The sequence below is a fragment of the Larus michahellis genome, chromosome 5 (genome assembly GCF_964199755.1).
Source record: "Larus michahellis chromosome 5, bLarMic1.1, whole genome shotgun sequence".
NCBI lineage: Eukaryota > Metazoa > Chordata > Aves > Charadriiformes > Laridae > Larus > Larus michahellis.
Window position 1 is genome coordinate 63,826,978 of NC_133900.1, and position 21,295 is coordinate 63,848,272.

The 21,295-nt window shown below is 42.1% G+C and overlaps 1 protein-coding gene across 6 annotated transcripts in view; it reads left to right on the forward strand.

Annotated features, from left to right (window-relative positions):
• Positions 1-3,861: 3,861 nt before the first annotated feature.
• The window catches only part of SLIT2 (slit guidance ligand 2), a 265,875-nt gene continuing 248,441 nt past the window's right edge, over positions 3,862-21,295 (forward strand). For 4 of the 6 annotated variants that reach the window (XM_074587691.1, XM_074587696.1, XM_074587692.1 and 1 more), the window contains exons 1-3: positions 3,862-5,508; positions 7,366-7,437; positions 8,650-8,721. In XM_074587691.1, the coding sequence (XP_074443792.1) occupies positions 5,333-5,508; positions 7,366-7,437; positions 8,650-8,721 (320 nt within the window). In that variant the 5' untranslated portion in view covers positions 3,862-5,332. The remainder of the gene's footprint in view (positions 5,509-7,365; positions 7,438-8,649; positions 8,722-21,295) is intronic. The other 2 variants (XM_074587693.1, XM_074587695.1) reach the window with 1 other exon arrangement.

The window sequence follows — 21,295 nt, forward strand, 5'->3', positions numbered from 1 at the left end:
TAAAATTTCCAGTAAAACATTGGCTTGGAGGGATGAAGCAAAGACCAATATCGCCTTTTGGGTTTCACAGCCTTCTTTACTACCAGCTTTTCTGATTCATAAACCTTCCTTCCTGAAAATGAAACCCTTCGGTGGTTGCGAATATTAACTGAGCACCATGCTGCTTACAAACGGGTTTTAATTTTGGGAAGTAGTATTAAGTCTCTCCTTTTTCTGGGTGGGATTTTTGGGGAGGGTATGAGTGTTTGTGTGTGTTTGCTTGTTTGTTTTTAAACCAGCTAAGTGCACTTTTTTCAAACTTTTTTCATAGTTCATCTTTGTGAAAACTTTTATTCTAAGTTTTGTCCTCTGGAGTCTCTCTGATTTATTTACAGCATATTTTAGGAATGGTGTCCAAAATGGAACACTTTATTCTACCCATAAAAGCTGACAAAAGCTTTTATGAAGCTTTAGGAATTGGTAAGCATTTAAGAATGTTTACCTCCCTTATGTAATATATACCTCATCAAAATGATGTTTGCCTTTTGTAATGGAATCTCCTTTATCATGAATTTAAGATGACATGTTTTCATCTCCACGTCCTGCTCTGGAGTGCTGCTGCCCTGCTAGTCATTTTGTATTTACGCATCTGAATTTCTTTTTTGAATGTAATGTTATGTTCATGCCTTCCTTAAGATTTACCAATTTCATGTGTTCTCTCCAGTTTATCAAAATAATTTTGAATTGTGGTTCTGCATTGCAAATTCTTTAAATCCCTTTCCATTCTGGTATAATCTGTTATACATAATTTTCAATGACTAATGGAATCATTCAGTGGCATAATAGTCTTAACAGCTTTTTAAAAGACTTTACTTTCTATGCACTCCCAGGCTGACCATCAACCATACTCAACATTTGGGGTTTTTTTACTCACTTAAGTTGTCCACGTTCCAGCAATTAGGTTTTGACTATATTTAAGTAGATTGCTTAGAAGATTGTTAGTGTGCATGGTGGCAAATGACCTGCTAATATCACCATCTATCATGCTTTTCCCTTACCCACAAAGCTAGTTACCTTGTCAAAGAAGGAAACTACGTTAGTTTATACTGTTTATTCTTGATATTCTGTTGGCCGTTTTCCTATCACCTTGTTGACCTCCAGTTATTTACAAATTGATGAATCTTTTAGTTCAGTATCTGTCAGGCATACTCTCATTATAAAGCTATAGTGATACTCACAGAGCTGATGTTCACCAGGCTCATTCAGACGTACCTACACAGCACACAGCTTTGTGCTCAGCCGTAGCCGCTCTTACCAACCTCAACTGCGAGTAGCAGCTTTTTCTATTTTGATGTTCTGGATCCTGTTCTGAAGATGTTATCTGTCATTACTGACTTTGATCTCCTTATGCTAATAGTTCTGATCTTCTTATCTTTTTGAGTATCCCCTTAGACTATCCTCCAAAGGGTGGAATGTTGTACAATGAAATCTGGAGAACAGAAAAGTGCTTTTAGCTGCTGTCAGTGTTTTCTGAAACAGCTGTAAGAAAATTTTTGCTCTTCCACCGATGAATGTTTCTAACTGCTTTTCTTTTAACATATCTTGTTGTTGTAATTTTCCCCCAGCTTCTTCCTCTGTGGGAATATTTTCCCTTATAACTTTGGAAGTGGCTTAGAATTCATTTCGCAGGCAACTGAGGCAGCCAAAGGGCACTCTGGGGGGCAAGGTTCATACCCCAGCAGTGATACTATACCGTGTCTGACAGAAGGCCTCGTCCTCAGACAATTTCAGACATTGGGAGTTCTCCCATTAAAGAGTTTGGATCACAAAGAGAGAGTTTCAATGTGCTGGCAGGCAAGACACTCAGGAAAATCAATCTGAATGAATGAAAGGTATGCTTCAAAGGTGGGCATGTTAAAAATCAATGAACCCCCCAAATAGGAATAAAAATTGATCTTGCTTGTACTTAGTATACTTCTCTTTGAAAACAAAGTATATTAAATTAAGACCAGTTTAAATTTTAAATCAGCTCTGCATAGAGTTGTTTAGCAACATTTAGCACTTTAAGAATTGATTCAGATTTTCTGAGAATTACTACCTAAAAAAGATTTATTATTTCTTCTCTTTCTGTCTTCTGAAGCACTGGGCAAATTGCTGGTACTTGAAACAAATAATGAAAAATACTGAATGGTTAACACTTGTATTTTCTGGGTTTTGTCTGCCTGGAGTTATAAGATAAAGGATTTTAGTAGCGACATGAAAGCAATATGTTAGATTAAGTTCTTTTTTTCTTTCCTGTTGCTTACTAGAAAGTTGCAAAATCCTTTCTAAATCCTTTGTAAAGACCTAAAACAATCAAATGGGAGAAAAGAGTGAAAAGCATTTATACATAGAGGCTGATGTATTCCACTTACAGTCACTGAATTCTCCTTGTTTCTGTATCTCTGCGTTTCTGTAAGACCCAAGATACCATTATCAGCATTTGAAAACAGTGCAACGATCATATTTTCTGGAGGTTGTTTAAACAAATGGATCAAAAAATAAAACAGGTTTTTGTAGGTATGTACGTTTTCAGCAGTTTTCATTTGGGCTGAATTTCTCCGGCAAGAGAAGTCAGGAGTAACTTTGCTGGCTTCCACTTCAGCAGATTAACTCGTATCTAGAATAGCGTTTCTCAGAACAGAATTTGTCCTCCTGGTAACGGGCAAAAAGAGACAGTAAGCCTCTTGTGGGGATTGTGCAGCAGAGACCCCAGGGATGAGGAGACTCAGCTGGACCCAGCCATATGGAAGAAACTAGGGACTCCCTTGAGCATTTACAAACTACACCTTGCTGAAGGCTTAGTCATCCCTGCTGGGGGCTGCCATCTATGAAAGACAAATCACTTTCACCTATTACCAGGGTCTCAAGAGCTGTTATAAATCGCACAGTACGGAATTCACAAGCAAAGAAAACTAAAACCAGTTAAAATTTATTTAAGAGGCTGATGCACTTAGTATTTTCCTAAGAATGCTGAAGACGGGCTGACAATAAACAACACTTCAGGAAAATCTATTTCAGGAACATTGTGTGTATTTAGAACACAATTTTTTGAAATGGAAGGTGTTTTCTAGACGAGCACAGCAGCGTTAATGTTGCTCCTCGACGTATTTTAACGTATGGAATAGCACTCGCCCATCGTATTTTGTTTTGAAAAAGAATTTATGAGAGATTCTGGTGAGTTTCACATCAAAACTACAACCGAAGGGAACGCCGGGGCAATCCTCGTCCTCCCTGCGTAGCGGCTGCTGCACGGAACAGAGGACGAGCCCCCCGGTGAGACGGCCAAGGTACCCTCAAGTGCGGGGGGCGAGGTTTCAGCCCGCCCCCCTCTCCAGGCAGAACACACGCCGGCCCCCGGCCCCGCTCCCTCCATCTCCCCCCCTCCCCTCGCGGGGCGCTTGACACCCGCCGGCCGCGGCTGCGTGGGAAACTCCGCGCAACAACTCCACGCTCCCCGCGGCGTGGGGGGGTGGGGGGTGATGGAGGGAGGAGCTCCGCCGCCCTCCCCGGGGGATGGACTGTGTGTGTGGGGGACGACCTGTCTGCCCCCCACCCCCTCAACTTTCATTCATTGTTGGCTTCGCCGCAAAGCGCCCCCCCGCCTCCCCCGTCGCTTCCCCTCCCCGCCGACCCCCGCGCAGCCGGGCCGGGGCCGGGGCCGGGCCGGGGCGGGCGGCGGCGCAGCCAGTGAGCGCGGCGCGGGGCGCTGCGGGCGGGGCCGGGGAGGCGCGGCCCCGCCATCCCCTATATAGGGCGGTGCGTGGGGAGCTCCCGGCTCCGTGGGAGCGGGGCGAGCGGCGGCTGTGGCCGCCGCGTGGGGAAGGTCTCGGCGAGGGGCCGGCGGCGGCGGGGGGGCGGCTCGGCTGGCGGCCGCTGCTGCTCTCGGGGAGCACTTTCGGCGGGCGGCGGCGGGCACCTTGCGGCGGGGAGGACGAGCCGGCCTGCGTGCGGCGGTGCCATCCTATTGTTCAAGCGGAGAGACTCGGGGTGCGAGGGAAAGAGCCGGCGTGTCGCCTCCCTTCTCCCGCTTCTTCACCCCTCCCTCCCCTTCTCACCCCCCCCCCCCCCTTCCCCGCCCTCTCCGCCGTTTCCCTCTGCGCCGGAGGAGCGCCGCCGCCAGGGAGCGGAGGGCCGGGTTGTTCGGCGGCGGCACCGACAGCTCAGGTGCACCGGCGGGATCGGGAGAAGGGGGCAAACCCTTCCCGAGGCGCTGTGCGAGGGAGAGGAGGAAAGTTGCTCCCTTTCCTGCGGCAACCCCAGGAGCTGCTGAACTGGCCTCACCTGGAAGGACTGAGCAGTTCCTACCTTTCCCATCAGGTGCCTTTGCCGCAGCAAAGCCACGGTATCCGGGAGACCACGGGGAGCAGAATAACGCACCCCCCCACACCCCTCCCGCTCTCGCCGCACATCGCTTGTTGTCTGGTCTGTCTCGCCGTGCTCCCGGGATCACAGGAGGATCTATGGCTGTGATCTGTCACCGAGGAGAAGGAGGTCGTGGATGAACTCCCTTCCAGGAGGGCAACGAATCCCTTCTCGAGCTGCTTATTATTATCGTGCTCTAGGACCAGCCCTTTCCTGCTAAACTTGGCTTGGGAGCTTACAGCAGGAGGGGGCGCGGGGGGTGGAAAGCCAAGCCCAACATCATCTTGTGTGTTTGACTTTTTTTTTTTTTTTTTCCCCCTCTCTTCCCCTCCCTCCTCCTTCCGTGAGACAGTTTGATGAATGCCTGCGAGAGGGGTATGATTTGCTGAGGCGCCTCTGGCAGGGCGGTGTGTGCGCGGTGTCAGCCCCGCCGCCGCCCCCCGTGGGGCTGTGAGCGGCCCGCGGCGGGGGACGCGCGTGGGAGCGGCTGCCGCGCTGCGCGGGCCGCCGCGGAGGAAGCGGACGGGGCTCGGCGGCCTCTCTCCGGGGGCTCAGAGGGGAGGCACGGCTTTGAGAGGGGCGAGGAGGAAGATCGGGAGCTAGCCCAACTCCGCCGTACCCTCAGCCCGTGGGTTTGCTTCGCCGGGAGCGTGTGAAGACGAGACCCAAGTGCCGTCGCCTCTGCCCGCCACCCGACGGGCTAGCGAGGGAGGGCCCGGGCCCGGCCCCCCCGCCCTCCCAGCGAAGTTGCCTTCGGCCGCGGATCGGTGCCACCCACCTCACTTTGCCGGGGTTGTTTTCTTGGCGGAGCTTTGGATAGAAAGGACTTCGCTTTCTCCGCACCCCGAAAGTTGCCCGAGCGCTCCCCGCGGCCAGGAGGAGGGCGGCGCGCCCCGCGCCTCCCCGGGGCCAAGGCCGGCGGGCCCCGGCCGGGCGGCAGCGGGCGGTGATGATGTGCGGCTGGGGGAAGCTCACCCTGTCCCTGGGGCTGCTGCTGGCGATGGCGGGCGAGGTGGCGCCGCAGCCGTGCCCGGCGCAGTGCTCCTGCTCGGGGAGCACCGTGGACTGTCACGGGCTGGCGCTGCGCGGCGTCCCGAGGAACATCCCCCGCAACACCGAGAGGCTGTAAGTAACCCGGCCGGGGCGGCGGCGAGCGCCCTTCGGACCCCGGCGCCCGTCAGGGCTCCTGCCAGCCGGCGGGGCAGAGGTGGCCCCCGGAGCCGGCCCGGTTTGGGGTCCCGACGCCCTTTGGCGGGGAGGAGGTGGGGGGTTCCCTTCCCTTCCCCTGCCGCTGGCGGTGCCCGTTTCATGGCGATGCGAGGAGACAGGGGAGGGGTGGACGCTGCTCCCAGCCGCAGCCTTTCATCCAGGGGAAGCCGCGGTGAGGAGCGCGGTTCCCGCCGCCGCGGGGAGCGGGAGCGCGGGGGCGGCGGGGCGGGCACCCACGGCGGCCCCGGGGGGCGCCCCGAGCCGGCGGCGGAGCGGCCTCTCCCCCCCCCCTACCCTGCCGGCGCCCATTTCCCGGCAAAGTTCGCTATTGCGGCTTTTCTTTCCCCGAGGCGCTGGGGGAGAGCCGGGCCGCGGCGCCCCGCGGGCGCAGGCAGGCCCCGCGGCGGAGCTCCGCGGGCGGCCGCGGTGACTCCGCGCGAGGGGGGCGGGGGGCGGTGCCGCCACTCGCTGCCCTGGCGCGGAGCTGGAGCCTGGCTGGGCTCTGTCCCGGGGCAAGCACGGGTCTGCCTTTGGGCGAGGGCAGGCTGGGGGGTTCCAGCCTCTTTGCCTCTCACACGGCACCAAGTTGTGCCTTAACCGTGATCCCTCCGCCCCCCATCCGCTTCTTGAGACCATTCCTGTGCCCTCCGGCTGGGGTATTTTATAGTCTTGAGGGAGGGCGAGCATGTGTTCGGGTATCTATCATCTCAGGCTGCCTTTCAGGAGGGTCTAAGGAGTGGAAGAGGTGAGCAGGTTATTTCTTACTCTCTAATAAGTAAGTCATTTAAATGTTGGCATACCGAACGCTTGTCTCAAGTGATGAATTTCACTCAGGAAGAGTATCAGGGACACTGATTTCTGCTCAGGTTTCTTGTGTGGTGTTTTGGCCACATGTGGTATAAACACCTCCAAAAAATAGTGATTTTTTTTTTTTTTCCTAAATACGTTGGGAATGAGCTGTAATTGTTAGGGTAGTTTCCATGTAATGCCACTTCCTAATGGCTTACCTCAGGAATTGCAAAGTCTGGCTTTATTTGTAGCGATTGGAATTGAGGGAAGTTTATATCTTGATCCCAAATTAGTATGAAAAAGGGGCATATAACTCCAGAAGAGAAAGTAGTGCTGAAGTACCAACAGAAATGTTAGGGCCTAAATACAGTTATTGGTTGCTTTTGTGCGCTTTGCATTCTGCAGCCGATATAGCTTCCCGCTGGCAAGTGGCATTTAGTTTTTGTAAAATCATGTTTCCCATCACTTGCTCTCCAATAGTCTCATGATTGTTTGAAAGCAAATATTTGCTATAGGAAGGTAAGCACTGTTCTGCCTTTGTGGCAATATTATGAAAGCTAGAAGTTGCTTAAAAATGTAGAAAATTGTCTTGATTTCAGTCACTTAGTTTTTGTAACTGTCAGTCAAATACTGTAGTGTATATATATATGGTAGCTTTAACGGTTTTCTAAATGCAGTTATAACCACGTTCAGACAGGTTTTGACTCTTCTGCATTGTTAAAGATAAATATGAGCTTTACAATGTCAGGCAGAACTGACTTTGTAAGGGTCTCTTATTACAAAGTTTGAAACTACAACTTTCAAGATAAACCTTCGTTCAGTCACTTGGAAATCAGGAACTTGCACGGTGTTAGCTGTAGGAATGGTTCGTTGAGTTCATTTACATCTCCTAATTTCTGCAAATGCTCTGCCCATGAAAACAAAACAATTCAAAAATAACTTTTGAATGTTTTAATTTTGCTGCTTATAAATTATTCTTCTTAGGGATCTTAATGGAAATAACATCACAAGAATCACCAAGACTGACTTTGCTGGTCTAAGGCACCTTCGAGTTCTGTAAGTTTTCTTTTCTGTCACTGATACCTTTTAGGACTGATGCTACTGAGCTAGTTATCTTTCAGTTTATAAAATGGATGAGTTATCACTTTTTAACTATTGTGCTACTGCATCTGAACATACAGCCCCTCCCCCATGTGTTATACACCCATATTAATAAATTAGCAATCACCTTAAATATAATTTGTTTAAAATTTTTTAATCTCTCCTTAAGATTGTGTAACTTGAGGATTTCATTTGGCATGTAACTTACAAATTACAGTTGCTAAAATTGGTTGAATAACTGTTGGAGTGGCTTCAGTTTAAAGTTATCAAATTTACAATTCACACTGAAAATGGGTGCTCTCAACCTTAGAAAATTCATGAAGAAAAAAAGTTACTCCTTTACTGAATTTAAAAGCAAGTCCCAGGTGATGATTATTGGTTTTCTACAGTTTCTGGGCTAAAAGGAAACACTTTACCAGTGAATTTGAGGAAGGAATGATTTGGTTGGGTTTCGTGGTTGTTTTTTTTATTTTTGTAAAATACTTTTGTTTTAAGCATTAGGAAGCTTTTAAAATTCTGTGGTGTTTTCTTTTTTGTTGGGAAAAATTTAACTAATACTTAGTTTAAAGTACTGTGGAATTTGCTTGGCTTATTTGTTAAGGCTGTTCGGTTTGAGCAAGCAGTCATATAAAATCCTTTTCCGTTTCTCTCTAGAACAGAATATGTTGTAGTAACTTTTATTTTAATTGTTGTTTTTTTTTTTTTTACAAATCAAAACTACTGTTACAGTTACAATCTCTGTGCAGTCTTTCACTGCTGTTTTTTTCCAACATCGCAGTTCAGTATTTTTGTTTTGTTATTCTCATGTGAGACTAATGTGCCTTCATACTGTTCAAACGGAGTCTTAAAACTTGCCGAAGAGCAATGATGTATGTGCATGTGTACACACAGCATGTATGCACATGTGTAACTTTTTAACTTGGGACTCTTAAAGTAGATGAGCAAACGTAATATCTATTCCTATTTCTTGAATGAGAATTATTTTTACCCTTTTGGGTATATGTAAAGTGTTGATGACAGGGGTCCGGAAGGTTAAAGTGGATGTCACTCTAGAGTAACTGTTATGCTGTTTTAATGAATACGTGGTTGCCTTTAAATGACTACTGTTAATGCAACAAGTTATTTTGGCGCTATTAAAACGTATATGTAAAATTTTCTATATTTCAGTCAGCTCATGGAGAACAAGATTAGTACTATCGAGAGAGGAGCATTCCAGGATTTAAAAGAACTGGAGAGGCTGTAAGTATTTTTAATTCTAAATGTATGAGAATGTCTGTGGTTTTTTTTTTTTTTTAATCAAATCAATTGTGTGTTAAGGTACCCAGGCCTCTGATTTTTTTTTTTAATTATTTTTTTTAAACTTGGGATATCAATCCTTATTGAGACACAAGATAAGTAGGAAATTCTCAAGCAGTATGTATGGGACTTGGGGGGGGGGGGGGGCGGGAGAGCTTTCATGAGCAGTCCAGATCTGAAGTGTAAACTGCAATTATTTTGTAGGAAATAGCTTGAATACTATCAAATATTTTCCCTTGAATACACAATGGCTTTTTCAAATATGAATACAGCTAAAAAGCCTGTTCTCTGAGGTACAGTGTTAGATGTTAGTCTTGGGGATGCTGGCTGTGTTATACAATGACTTAGTGGAAGTAACTGCTAGTTACAAAGTGTTGTCTTGTTACGTAGCATGAAAGTAGTAATTGAATTCCCCTTCAGTTTTTATATGATTAAAGCTTTTGCAAAGACTTAGGAAAAAAAAATGAACTGTTAGCTTTCAAAAATTAATTGGATTTGGACTTTAAAAAAAAGATTGAGTGCTGTGGGGAGAGAGGATGGAGCAGGGATGAGAGGATCTTGTCTGGTGAAGTTGAAGTGCAAACACCTGCTTGGTTGCAGTTGGACATAAAAAACGAGTAATTCCTAAGCTGGTTTAGCTTTTTGTAATAGTTGCTTAATTTTCAGTATGCGCTGACTTATTTTTTTGTGTTTCCTCAAATGAAAATATTTTTTAAAATGTATTGTACAACTTGGGACATTTGACTTGTTAAAGGCAAGATGCTGATTGTTGGATGTAGTTTCATTTTGGAGCTAGGGAGCTCTTAAGAATGCCACTGTATTTATGTATGTTCGTACAGAACTTTAGTGTCTTCGTTATCAGGCACCTTAGTTGCTGCATTTGCATTATATCACCTTTTCTTTAAGCATGCCTCTCGGGTCTTGTTTAGTTTTTCATTTGGCGCTGCTTTAACTTCATAAAGGTATTTCTCCTTCATTGAAAAGCGGCGTTGGCCTAAATATTCTGTTTGTCTGATAGTTGTGCTCTGTATCCACAGCTGCTATGCATTTAAAACAAAAATCCCACAAACCATTATGGTTTGGTTGGTCACATACACAAAGCTATTCAGGAGACTTAGTAACCCACCAGTGTAATTATGACATTTCTACAACAGTTGCAATATCATGTACTTGAGGTAATTACCTCATTTTTACAAATAAACCGAAGTAACTTTTTGACCTAAAAATTGAAAGTGTTGTTACGTAGTGCAACCTTTTCTGAATAAATTTTAATGAGATTGATTGTTCTTAGAAATGCATAGTCAGATTTTCTTCAAAGTCGTATTAAAACACTTAATGCAATGCTTTTTTACAATGTGTTTTAAACTTTGTACAAAGTATAGGGATTTAGTACAGCTTCTCCTGCTGGGGGATATATTGGAATAATATATACACATTCCTAAATTTGGTTTATAGGGTCTAGCTAAAAAATTAAACAGTATGTTCATATTGCAAAAGTACGTACACATACATGAAACATTAATAAACATTAAAAGATCCATGCTTTCACTGTGAAAGTGGTTTGACACTAAGATACCAAATACTTGCTAAGTTTTAAAGCAGTATATAGTCAACTTCATTTCTTGATTATCTTGAAGCAAGATCCTGCTATGTGATTTATTAATAATATCTCAAAAATTATTTTAACTTGTATTTTAAGGCATTTAGTGTCAGATTTCTGAAGTATAGAACTGCAATACTAGGAAAAAGAAAGAGAACTTTAGTTGTTAAAACTTAATTGTCTGATGTGTTTGCATTTTGTCATTACATTTTCTGGTGGTTTTTTTTTTTCTTTGGTTTTCTCTTGGTAAGTCTGTAAAATCTTTGGAAAACAATAGGTGTTTTCTGCTTGTATAAGATACTAGTTCTGAAGAGAAGTTCTGATAATTGTGGCTACTTTGTGCGGGTTGTTCTTGTTCAGCTGTCAGCAGGCAAACTATGACATTTGAAAGTTTAGTCATTTAGACCTACAAAGTTAGATTCTGTTTTGCTTTTAGAATTATTTTGCATTTGCTCCAGTACTTGTCAGAGTTTCTTTAATTTGCTGGAATTCAGTCAGTGTTAGGTGTGTGGGTGACTTGTAATTTGAATATATATGCAGGATGTCTTTAAACCACCCCAGCTGTTGGCTAAGAGCAAATATTTCATATTTGTGAGGAAAAGCTGAGAAAATTCCTCTTGTTTACAACTGCCAAGTCCATCTGATGAAGGCGCATTGTTATCTGACAGCCAATTCATCTCCTTGGGATTCTGAAATTCAAAACGATTTCTCAGGCAACTTGTGGATACTTCCTTCAAGTGTTTTCTTTTATACATTAAATAGCAAGCACTTTAAAGCTTTTTAGTTTTTTTTTTTTTCAATGTGTAAGTGTAGGATGTAACATTTCCACTGTAAGTGTAATGTGCCAGGCTACTGTCAAAGAATACCTGATGCAGTCCTTCTAGTGTGCCAATGGAAGGTATAAGTGAACCTTACTGCAACTTAAATGAACTCAGTTTGGTTTATAAGATTGTTTACATGTAATATTTCTTGTGTTGGAATATCTCGTGCTGACACACACAGTCTGAATTTTAAAATGTGTTTCCTGTAGTTCAGTACTCTCTTTAATGTGAAGAACAGACTTTTCACAGTAGTTTCCCTTTGGGGAAAAAAAATAAATCCATCTCTCTAGGTGAAGTGGTGTTCTTGGGTTTTTTGTTTTTGAACTGGAATTTCAGTTACAAAATCACTTATTTTTTAGACCAGTTATTCTGATTTCCAAGGAACTGTTTGGTTGATCAGTGAGTTACTCGTCGTGAATACTCATTTGTTGCTCTAATCATGTGAAACGATGAATATCCTCAGCTCCCTCTAAGGGAAGTGAAGACCTGAAGCACTTTGCAAAATTAATGTGAGAGAAGAAACTCCTCAACCTCCTTTTCAGACGAGAACTACTTAAGATGCAATTTGATTAAATCTGTGTATACCTCTCTTGGGTGGATAGAAATGTTTCTCCCATTAAGCAACAACAAGTCTCTAGCACAGTAGATATACGTAGTAGTATGTACACAAAGCTATTTAGACCTAATATGCTTCACAACAGGAATTTTGTCACACCAGTGTAACTGTAGAAGTGGAATGGAAACCAAAACCACAACAAATAATGCTGTAACAAGTGATTGTTACTACAGCAGCCTTGCTGTAATTTTAAAGCAAAGATGTTCAGTTAGCAATAAGTAATCGTATAGCAGTGCCTACTATTTAAGAACTGGGAGGGAAAACAAGATGGAAACCAGCAATTTAACCAGATAAGTTTTAAGTTTGTGGAAGCTTTAGTTGCTGGAGAGACCCTGGTGAAGCTGAAGGTGATTTTGCTATAAGCCTTTTAGTTGGATACTTCTCTGAAAAGTCTTCAGAGAATACCCGAATAAATGGGTACACATCGCAGTGTTCACTTAGTTACAATCTCTGACTGTCTTGGCTGAAGACTCATCTCTTAAGCGGGTACTAGCTCTGGTCCAAACGGGTTTGGTACAACATTGTCTGAGCTAGTACGTCTGCTGTGAATATGGCTTTCTTCACAGTCTGTATTGTGGATGGCTGAATCACACGGTCTGTTGTGTTGTGTAAGATGCTCTGTCTGCTGAAACAACCCTCTTTCCACGGCAATACATGCAGCCCATTTTTCAATCCATGGGACAGCTTGTGCCTTTGTGGACATCCTGAAGCAGTGTCAAAAACTCTTGGATTAACTATGATCTCGGCTTTTGTGTATTTAATGTCTGCAAGACTTTCTATATTAACTAGCAACCTGTATGATGAGCCCACGTTCCTATGAGTAGGGCCTCTAAAGAATATATGGCCATTCAGTGCATGGTGGGTCCCATAAAGGAAGGACTGGGATGTGACCTGTTAACGTTGTCTGAATCTCTCTTATGTAGACCATAGTAATGTATCAGTGGTGGGTTTCAGTATGCTTCATGGCAGGAAGGCACAAAGGGTCAAGGTAGGGAGAATTTCCACAACGTTTAAGACTTTCCAGAGACCACTGCTTATTATGGGAGACAAAACCTTTTGAAACGATTCCTTATGAGAATGTGAGATTAAACACTTGTTTCTCCTTTCTTTATAAAGCTGTCATCTTGGGTGTGATGTTTATAATAGTGTGAAATAGTCTCTTAAGAAAACAAGATGAAGATAAACTGAAAATCTCCACTTTCTGAATACTAACACTATTATTAGACACAGCTTTAAAAATGACTTTTAAAAAGTGTAGTCAATTGTTATCCCCAAGACCACCTTCTTCTGTGGTGTTGCAGCTACTGCTCAAAGTATCCCTGTGTATTTACAAGCTATTGTTGTCTGGAGGGATGTATAAAATTTGGTTGAAGACAGACAGCTGCTGTAGACTGTTGAATTGGTTCTATTATAAGCTGTTTAAGTCTAAATTTTCCTTGCAGTTCTTTGTACTCCAGAAAAACAGTGCAGTCAGATTTTGAGGGCTAAATATACTCTTTACTTGTTTACATAGCGGAGCAGTTACCTTTTCATTTAGGAATAAATGTTTTTTGGCTGATAGGAACATAATTTTTATCACAGTTTTTCTGTGTCTAGTAGTTGAGATGCCAGCTATGATCATTCTGAGACTATGCTAAACATCCGAAAAATGTCAGAATAGGAAGAGGTTTCTGCAATAGTTTGAAAACTACCCACATTTTTCTTCCTGTATTTGTGAATAATCCATTGAGGCAGCAGTATGCCCCTAAAATGCTAATTTGGAGTCTGATTCTGCAGATATTTACCACGTGAATAACTTGGTTTGCATGAGTAGTCCCACTGATTACTCTTGTGAGAAAGGTTACTTGTGTGGCCTAGAAAGTTTCTAGGCCAAGCCTCTACACTTTTGGTACTTGAATTAATAGAATTTATTTCTAAAATGTCCATTTATTGTCTTAGTAGTTCTAAAGAGCTATCTCTGTAGACTTAAAACAAAGAACAAAAAACCCCCAAACAAACACAAAACCTACTTCTGCTGATAACTACTGTGGAGGTAAAATGTTACTCTTACAGGCTCTGGAACAATTGCAACTTCTGATCTAAATATCTACCCCCCCATATCTCCCCCAAAAAACAGCCCCCCTGAGCTACATGGTGTGAGTAAGCTGAAATCCTGAGTTCAAGAAAAGAATGCTGTAAGGGTTGAACTTCAAGTTGGTACTTGAAATGGCTTTTAAACTGAAAGCTATTTATGTTGTATTTTCACGCTTCTTACAATGCATCACTGAATGATGGAGAAAGAAGTATTTAAAGAATTAAATAGTTTGTAACAGTTCATACATTTCTCTAAATTTTTACAACACGATTCTAAAATAACAAACTGAGGAATTGTCTGTACTTGCTATTTATTGGGGCTCCATCTCCACAAGTACATCAAAACAAGTTATTAATATTTAAGATGAAGAGAGCGTTTTCTTAGGAGTGTGCTTATGAGTGTTTGAGTAGTATTGAAAATTATTAAAGTTTTGTTTATGCTGTGTGTGAACAATTGGAAACTTATAGATGTGTCACAGCACAGAAGGAAAAGTATATTTTAACTACATAGTTTCAAGGAAAAGTTGTTTTTCTACTTAGTAAACAAGCTGAGTACTACTTGGATTTCTTTTCTGGATATAAATCTATATGTGGAATTGCTGTGTTTGCAGCTTCTGCAGCAAGGGCTTAATTTTAATCTCAATACATAGGAGTCAATCTTGTCAAAGATATTAAACAGGATTCACTGTAATAGTGGGTTTTAGCTGTATTTCACATATTACGTGGTTAGAGTTATCTGTTTGGTCTCTAATCTAGTCTGATAAATGTGGTAAATTCTTAGGCTGTATTAACAGGTTTTGAAATTGCAAAACCAAAACTCGGTTATGAGTTACTGTGATCTCTGGAGATATGGTGTTTTACAGAGCATCTCATCTTACAAAGGCATGCATAGCAGACTGGACTAAGAAATAAAATTTTCCATCTAAGATAAAAACAAATACGGCTTGTCTTGGGCAATACTGCCTGCCAGGCCTGGGCAATTACTGGGGGAATTAGCGGTTGTTTCAAAATAGACTACGTAGACTAGTACTGCTCTTTTTGCCCAGTATAGAAAAGGGCCACACTATGTTAAGTGTATGTTCTTTCTCAGAGTGTGGACTTACTGTATCACTGATGGGATAAAACATGCTTTACAGAGATTAAAATAAACCTGTGTGCTAACTTTTTATTACATATTGATATGCAGCATGAGACTGCAGTTTTATTCCAATTATTTGACTAGATCTATCCATAAAATGTAAATTCCATGTAGGAAAATAGTAACTTTTAAAAAGAGGGATAGCAGGATTTCCAATGATTCTTTAAATGTGAGCTGCATCAATAAGTTAATTCCAGAATAATTAGTTTTGGTCTGAACTTTTTTTTTCCTGGGTTTTGAAAATTTGATAGAATATAGCCCTTTCAGTTGCAGAAAACAGGCATTAAACCCACCAGATTTCACTTCTACAGAGCTACATGATGAAAGTTCAGGAGCAGAGACTTCTGGAAAAAATGCCAAATGTTGCAAAAGTTCATCATAAAAATAGACAGCTTTAACTGAAGCAAAATCTGATTTTTTTTTTCCAATTAAGAGGCTGAGATGTGAAATTTAAAGGCTAATGTGGAATATTAGGACCCCTGGTGAAAAATGCTATGTTATATCAGTGGAGTCACCACTACTGTTCCAGGAATCATTTGTATCCCTATCATAGCTAAAAGAACAGCCAATAAATGATACATATTTCATCTTGTTGAGCTTGACTATACATAATATCAATAAATGTAGCTTTTTTTTGGCAGTTTGTCCTTGTATAGTGTGGAAGTTGTACTGAGGTCTTAGAATGAGTTCTTAGCTCTTTAGCTAGAGGTTAGTCTCCAGTTTCTTTTCTCACTGAATCCTGGTCTTTATTTTGGTGTGCAAGTTCATTACTGAAGCCTGAGAATTATTTTTTCAGTTGGGGTACATTCTGAACAGTTTCTGACTACTGCAGCCAGGAAGGTCTAAATTGGACTGCCTACAACCTGAGGAGCTAATGCATACGCTTGTTTTTTAAGGCTGTCTGGTGTTTTGACTTTTCTCATGCTTAAAGCATTGATGCTTAATCACCTGTCTGGCTTCAGTCTGAAAATCTGAGCATTTGAAGGGTTAATGCCTTAGCATACCTGTGATAGGTAGCGGAAGAATAATGAGTTCAGGTAAAGAATACATATTTGAACACCCCTGAAGGGGGTGAACAGTTATTCCTTGTTAATCACGGATGTGAAAAATCCTTCTCTTAGCTAATCCTACATAGTTAAGGGCAATGCATAGCGCATTCCTCATTTTAGAACAAGGAGGAGACCACAAAGCCTGCGGTGCTAATCACTTACCAAAGGAATGCGAGACTATCATACTTGAATTGTACTGGGGCACCTGTATTTTTAGTTCAAAAATAATAATAAAAATTGCTAGAGTAATTATTCTGTATTAGCAGACTTGTGTCGAAGCCACTACAAATATCTTCTCTATAAAAATTTCTGGTAAATTAGAAATAGACAAAGGCCGTCTTTGAAGACAGTATTTAAAAAGATGCAGTGTTCTACTAGCATTTTAAAAATCATCTCATATAGCTACACTTTGATTGCAGAATGCTACAAAATGTTTGATAAAACTTGAAGTCCAAGAGCGATGTTCTTTTAAAAGCCTTGTAAATGTTCGCTATTATTTTTAGTATATTTTATTCATCTGAGTGTCTTTTCTCATGGGACTCCTTTCATAGGTCTAGAAGTCAAATTGCAGTGAGAAGTCCTGTTTGCTCTTTGCAGACCTTTTTACAAATTCCAGGGCAGGAAGGCTGTTTATTTTTCCCACATCTGTTTTGTGCTCATCCTTTGTGACATTGTTTGCTGGATGCTCGTCTTTCTTGCTTCCTCTGAAATGGGTAATTTGCGCTGTTGCAAAATGTTGAAACCAAATCTAATTCTACAGAACTGTTGTGTCAATGTTTTTGTTTCAAATAGTGTTCAGAATCTATTTTAAATTGATGCTATAGAGCACTGATATTAAAGTTAAAGCTATATGTTTTAGTTTTATTCTTTAAAAATCATATCTATCTGTTGCGGAACCAGTTTAATATTTAAAAAAAAAACAACAACCAAACAAACATTTAATGTTAGATGGCCACAGGTAAAAACTGAGTTGTCATAGCACATTACATTTTAATATAGCATATTTCAGAGAGCATCTAACATGCTCCTTATTTTAACTTCAGAAGCCACAGTTCTGTCTGGAATTTTACAGTTAAACTCCAAAACGTATGAGGGATCTGCCACTTCAGTGACTCACACTGTTATATTACCTCATCTACGCTGAAGAGTCTGGTTAAAACTTCAGCAGAAGAAATGTTTTATTTTCCTTCATATTATGTAGTACATTGTGTTGGCTTGTCTTTAATAATAGTCTAGACCGATAATCAAATACAATGTGGCAAAGTCTCCCTTAATTTTTTTAAGACACATCAGCCTTTCTGAATTTAGTTTGGCAGGATGCCTGTACAGGTGCTACAGGAAAATACTTGAATGAAGACTTACTGTGGTGACTTGGTGCCAGAAAGGCAGTTACAAGCCTACCTAGACTATTTGCAGGCCCTCCTTGCTTTTCTAAACAATCTGCCCAAACTCTAGCTAAATTCCATTTAATAGGTCAACTTCCCCTCCCCTCTTTCTCTCCCTGTGTTTTTCTTTGGAAGTAATCCCAAGTGTTGTCAAAGATCATCCTTGCTTCATCTGATACTTGATCCTATATTACTTTATGGAGGTTTTATACTTCTGTTTCCTTCTTTGTGGTATACTTTATAGAATAAAATCCAATGAATTAGCCTCACAGGATTGTAGAGGTTTAAAGGAGCCTCTGTAGGTTGTCTAGTCCCACGCCACTGATTAACACAAGGTCAATCAGAGCAGGTGGCTGAGGGACGTTTCCATTTGTGTTTTGAACGTCTCCACTGATGGAGAATCTGCAGCCTCTCTGGGCAACCTGTTCCAGTGTTTGACCACCCTCACAGTCAAAGAAAGACTTTTCTTATGTTTAAATGTAACTTCCTGTCTTTTGATTTGTGCCTGTTGCCTCTTGTGCTTTCACTGTGCACCCCTGAGAAAAGCCTGTCTGAGTCTCCCTTACTTGGGAAGGAAGTGCATCACTTATTTATACATGTGATGTATTTATACACGTTAAGATCCCTCTGAGCCTTCTACTCCCCAGGCTAAACAGTCCCAGCTCACTCAGCCTCTCCTGCTGTGACAGGGGCTTCAATCTGTCTGCTTAATCATCTTCATGGCCCTTCTCTGGACTTGCTCCAGTTATGTCTATGTCTCTCTTGTAGTGGGAGTCCAGCACTGGGCACAGCTCTCCAGATGTCTTACCAGTGCTGAGTAGAGGGAAAGGGTCACCCACCTTGACCTGCTGGCAACATTCTTTCTAATACAGCCCAGGATGCTGTTGGCCTTTGCTTCAAGGGCACATTGCTGGGTCCAGTTTAATTTCTTGTTCATCAGGACTCCAGGCCTTTCTCTGTAAAGCTGATTTCCAACTGGTTATTCTCCAGCATGTGCTGGGCCATGGGGTTACTCCTCTCCAGGTGCTGGACTTTGCATTTCCCTTTTCTTGAGCTTCATGATGTTCCTTTCTGACCGGTTCTCCTGCCTGTCCCAGTTCTGCTGACCTGCAGTGCACACACCTGGTGCATCAGTGATTCCTTCCAGTTCTATATCATCTGCAAACATGCTAAAAGTGCACTCTGTCCCATCTTCCAGGTTGTGGATGAAGATGTTGAACAGTACTGGCTCCAGTACTGAGTCCTGTGGTATACCAATAGTGACTGTTCTCTAGCTGGACTTTGTGCCACTGATCTTTGATCTTTCCACGCTTTGAACTTGGCACTTCAGGCAATTTTCAGTCAACATCTGCTTTTGTAGCTTGTACTTCATCAGTTTGTCTATGAGGACAACTGTTACTAGAGATAGTGTCAGAAGCTTTACTGAAGTCAAGATAAACAACATCCACTGCCTTCCCCTCATCTGCCAAGTTCCTTATTCATTGTAAGAGGCTATCAGGCTGGTCAGGCGTGATTTTCCCTGTTGTAAATCCATGCTGACTCTTCCCAGTCATCATCTTGTCTTTACTGTGTCTAGAAATAGCTTCTGTTTTGCACTATCACCTTCCTAGGTATTGAGATGAGGCTGCCCAGCCTGTAGTTTTATGGGTTTTGCTTTTTTTTCATATTTCTTACAATGCCATAGGCAGAATTAATAAGAGTAATGACCAGCTATTTACAGAAGTATTGTTTCTGTTCAATCAGTAAGTAATACAGATGCTTCCAGAAAACAACAGCCTCCATTTCTCTATTTTATTCATAGCAAAAAAACCCAAAACACAAACCCAAACCCAACTGAACAAAGAGCTTGTCCTAGCTCTGCTCATATTGGAAAACCTTTTAAAAAAAGCAAATTGAGTATAGACTCTTGATTCTCTGTGTGAAATAGTGTTCTGCATAATGTATGGAGAATTGATTGGGGTAGTGGAGAAATGTGGTAGTTTTGGACTTGACATCAATGCTGTGTGAGGAGAAAATGAAGGACAGAAAATACATTAGGGTTCAAGCAGTGTACACTAGTACAATGTAGTACCATAGTTTGCAAAGTAACTTTCGCCCTTTCCTACACAAGTAAGAAACTGAGTTTGCCCCAGTGTCTGTCCTGCTTCCTTTCAGATTTTTTTTTTTACTGAAACAAATATCTAATTGGTATTTGATATTAAATTGAAACTTATATCTTTCTTAGCTAGTCATTATTTAGCCTGGAAAATGGAGCCCTGAGTAAATGGGTCTTGTCCTGGGGAAAACTTTGACTTAGGCATCCAAATGCTGTAAGATCAGCCCTGAACTTCTCAGATTCCTATTTTTATTCATGTGGTCAGTAAACTTGATATTGCTAGGTTTAATGAGATTATGAGTAGTTTGACTAGAGACGAGAAGATCTTTGCAGGGAATTCTTAATGGAAAAACTGGCACAATCTTTTGGTTAGCTCTTAGTTCTTGTGCCGCCTTCTCACTTGATGACATGTTCGTGCAAGTCACATTCACAGACAGCAGTTGCCAGATGTGTTGAAGTTCTGTAGATTGTGACTTTGGACACGGATGCACAGATGTTCGCTGCCTCTGGCATATATAGCAACATGTTTTTTGTAAAAAAAGTAATAAGGCTTGCTTTCCTTGCAGGCATAAGCCTAAGTCAAGCTCCATATAAAGCTCTATGGTGGGGAAATAGGCATCGCTTATTCTGATGTCTGTTATTCTGACCCTATGTATCTGGGGTCAGTTTTTCAGGACTTGATGGTTAAACCAGTCTGTGGAGATGATTTGAGTGCTGTGCACTAGCTTTCTGTTTTAAGATACTTGGATAATTTTGTAGGTTGATTTTTGTATTTCCTGGGCTCATAAAGCCTGATCCAATCTTAAACCTTCCCAGCAGATGCATACCCCTGTAACCTCACGGAACTACTTGAGGAGCCTGGTGGGTTCTCATTGTGAGTAGACAGTGCTGTTGCATGAACACTCAGCAGTTTGTTTACTGACACATCCTTTCACTTAAAATTGACGTTTAGTGTAAAAAATGTTTGTGCTTTTCACATTTATGCATATTTTGCAAATGAGCTTCAGTGAAAAGCTGTTACATGGTATTTTTAAATGGGTGTGATAGTAATGTCTTCTGCTGATGTGTGGATGTGCTTTTTTGAAGAGCACAATTTCAAAGCTATACAGTCCTGTGTGTTACTATGTGCAGATAGTGTATTTACTTCTCACAGCTAAATTCCAAGAAGGAAATGAAAAATAATTACTTCTGCTATCATTAACTTTGTGTGAGTTGGAAGCCTTCTACCCTTCTTCCTGAAGTGATGGTGGTAAAATAAAATGCATCTGTGCCTTGTATTTAGAGTTTTGGAAGGCTCTCAGTCTCTATGCACCCAATGGGATAAGCTGTTTCTAATTAAAGAGTACAGCTGACATAAGTTATTTGGAACAACTCTTAATTTCAAGTTATCTTTGAGGGCTTCTGTTATTTTAGGGGGCCTATGGATAGAATTGCATCTACTTGAACTAAAATCCACTGGAAGACAATTTGTGGGAGGAAAAAATAGCAGCCTTCCAGTACCTGTGAGTTCGTTATTGAAAAGCTCAAGCCAGGCTCATCGCTGTGGTGAGACTACAAGCATGAATTGATATGAGAGGTTATGACTGCGTATAAGGGCAAAACTTCTTCACTGTGACGACAGTCGAGCACTGGAACAACTTTGTTGCCCAGAGAGGCTGTGCAGTCTCACGCAGCTTCTCTGGCTGTATGTACTTGATCACAATGGGATCACAAGCAAGTTACAGTGAAGGTTATAACAAG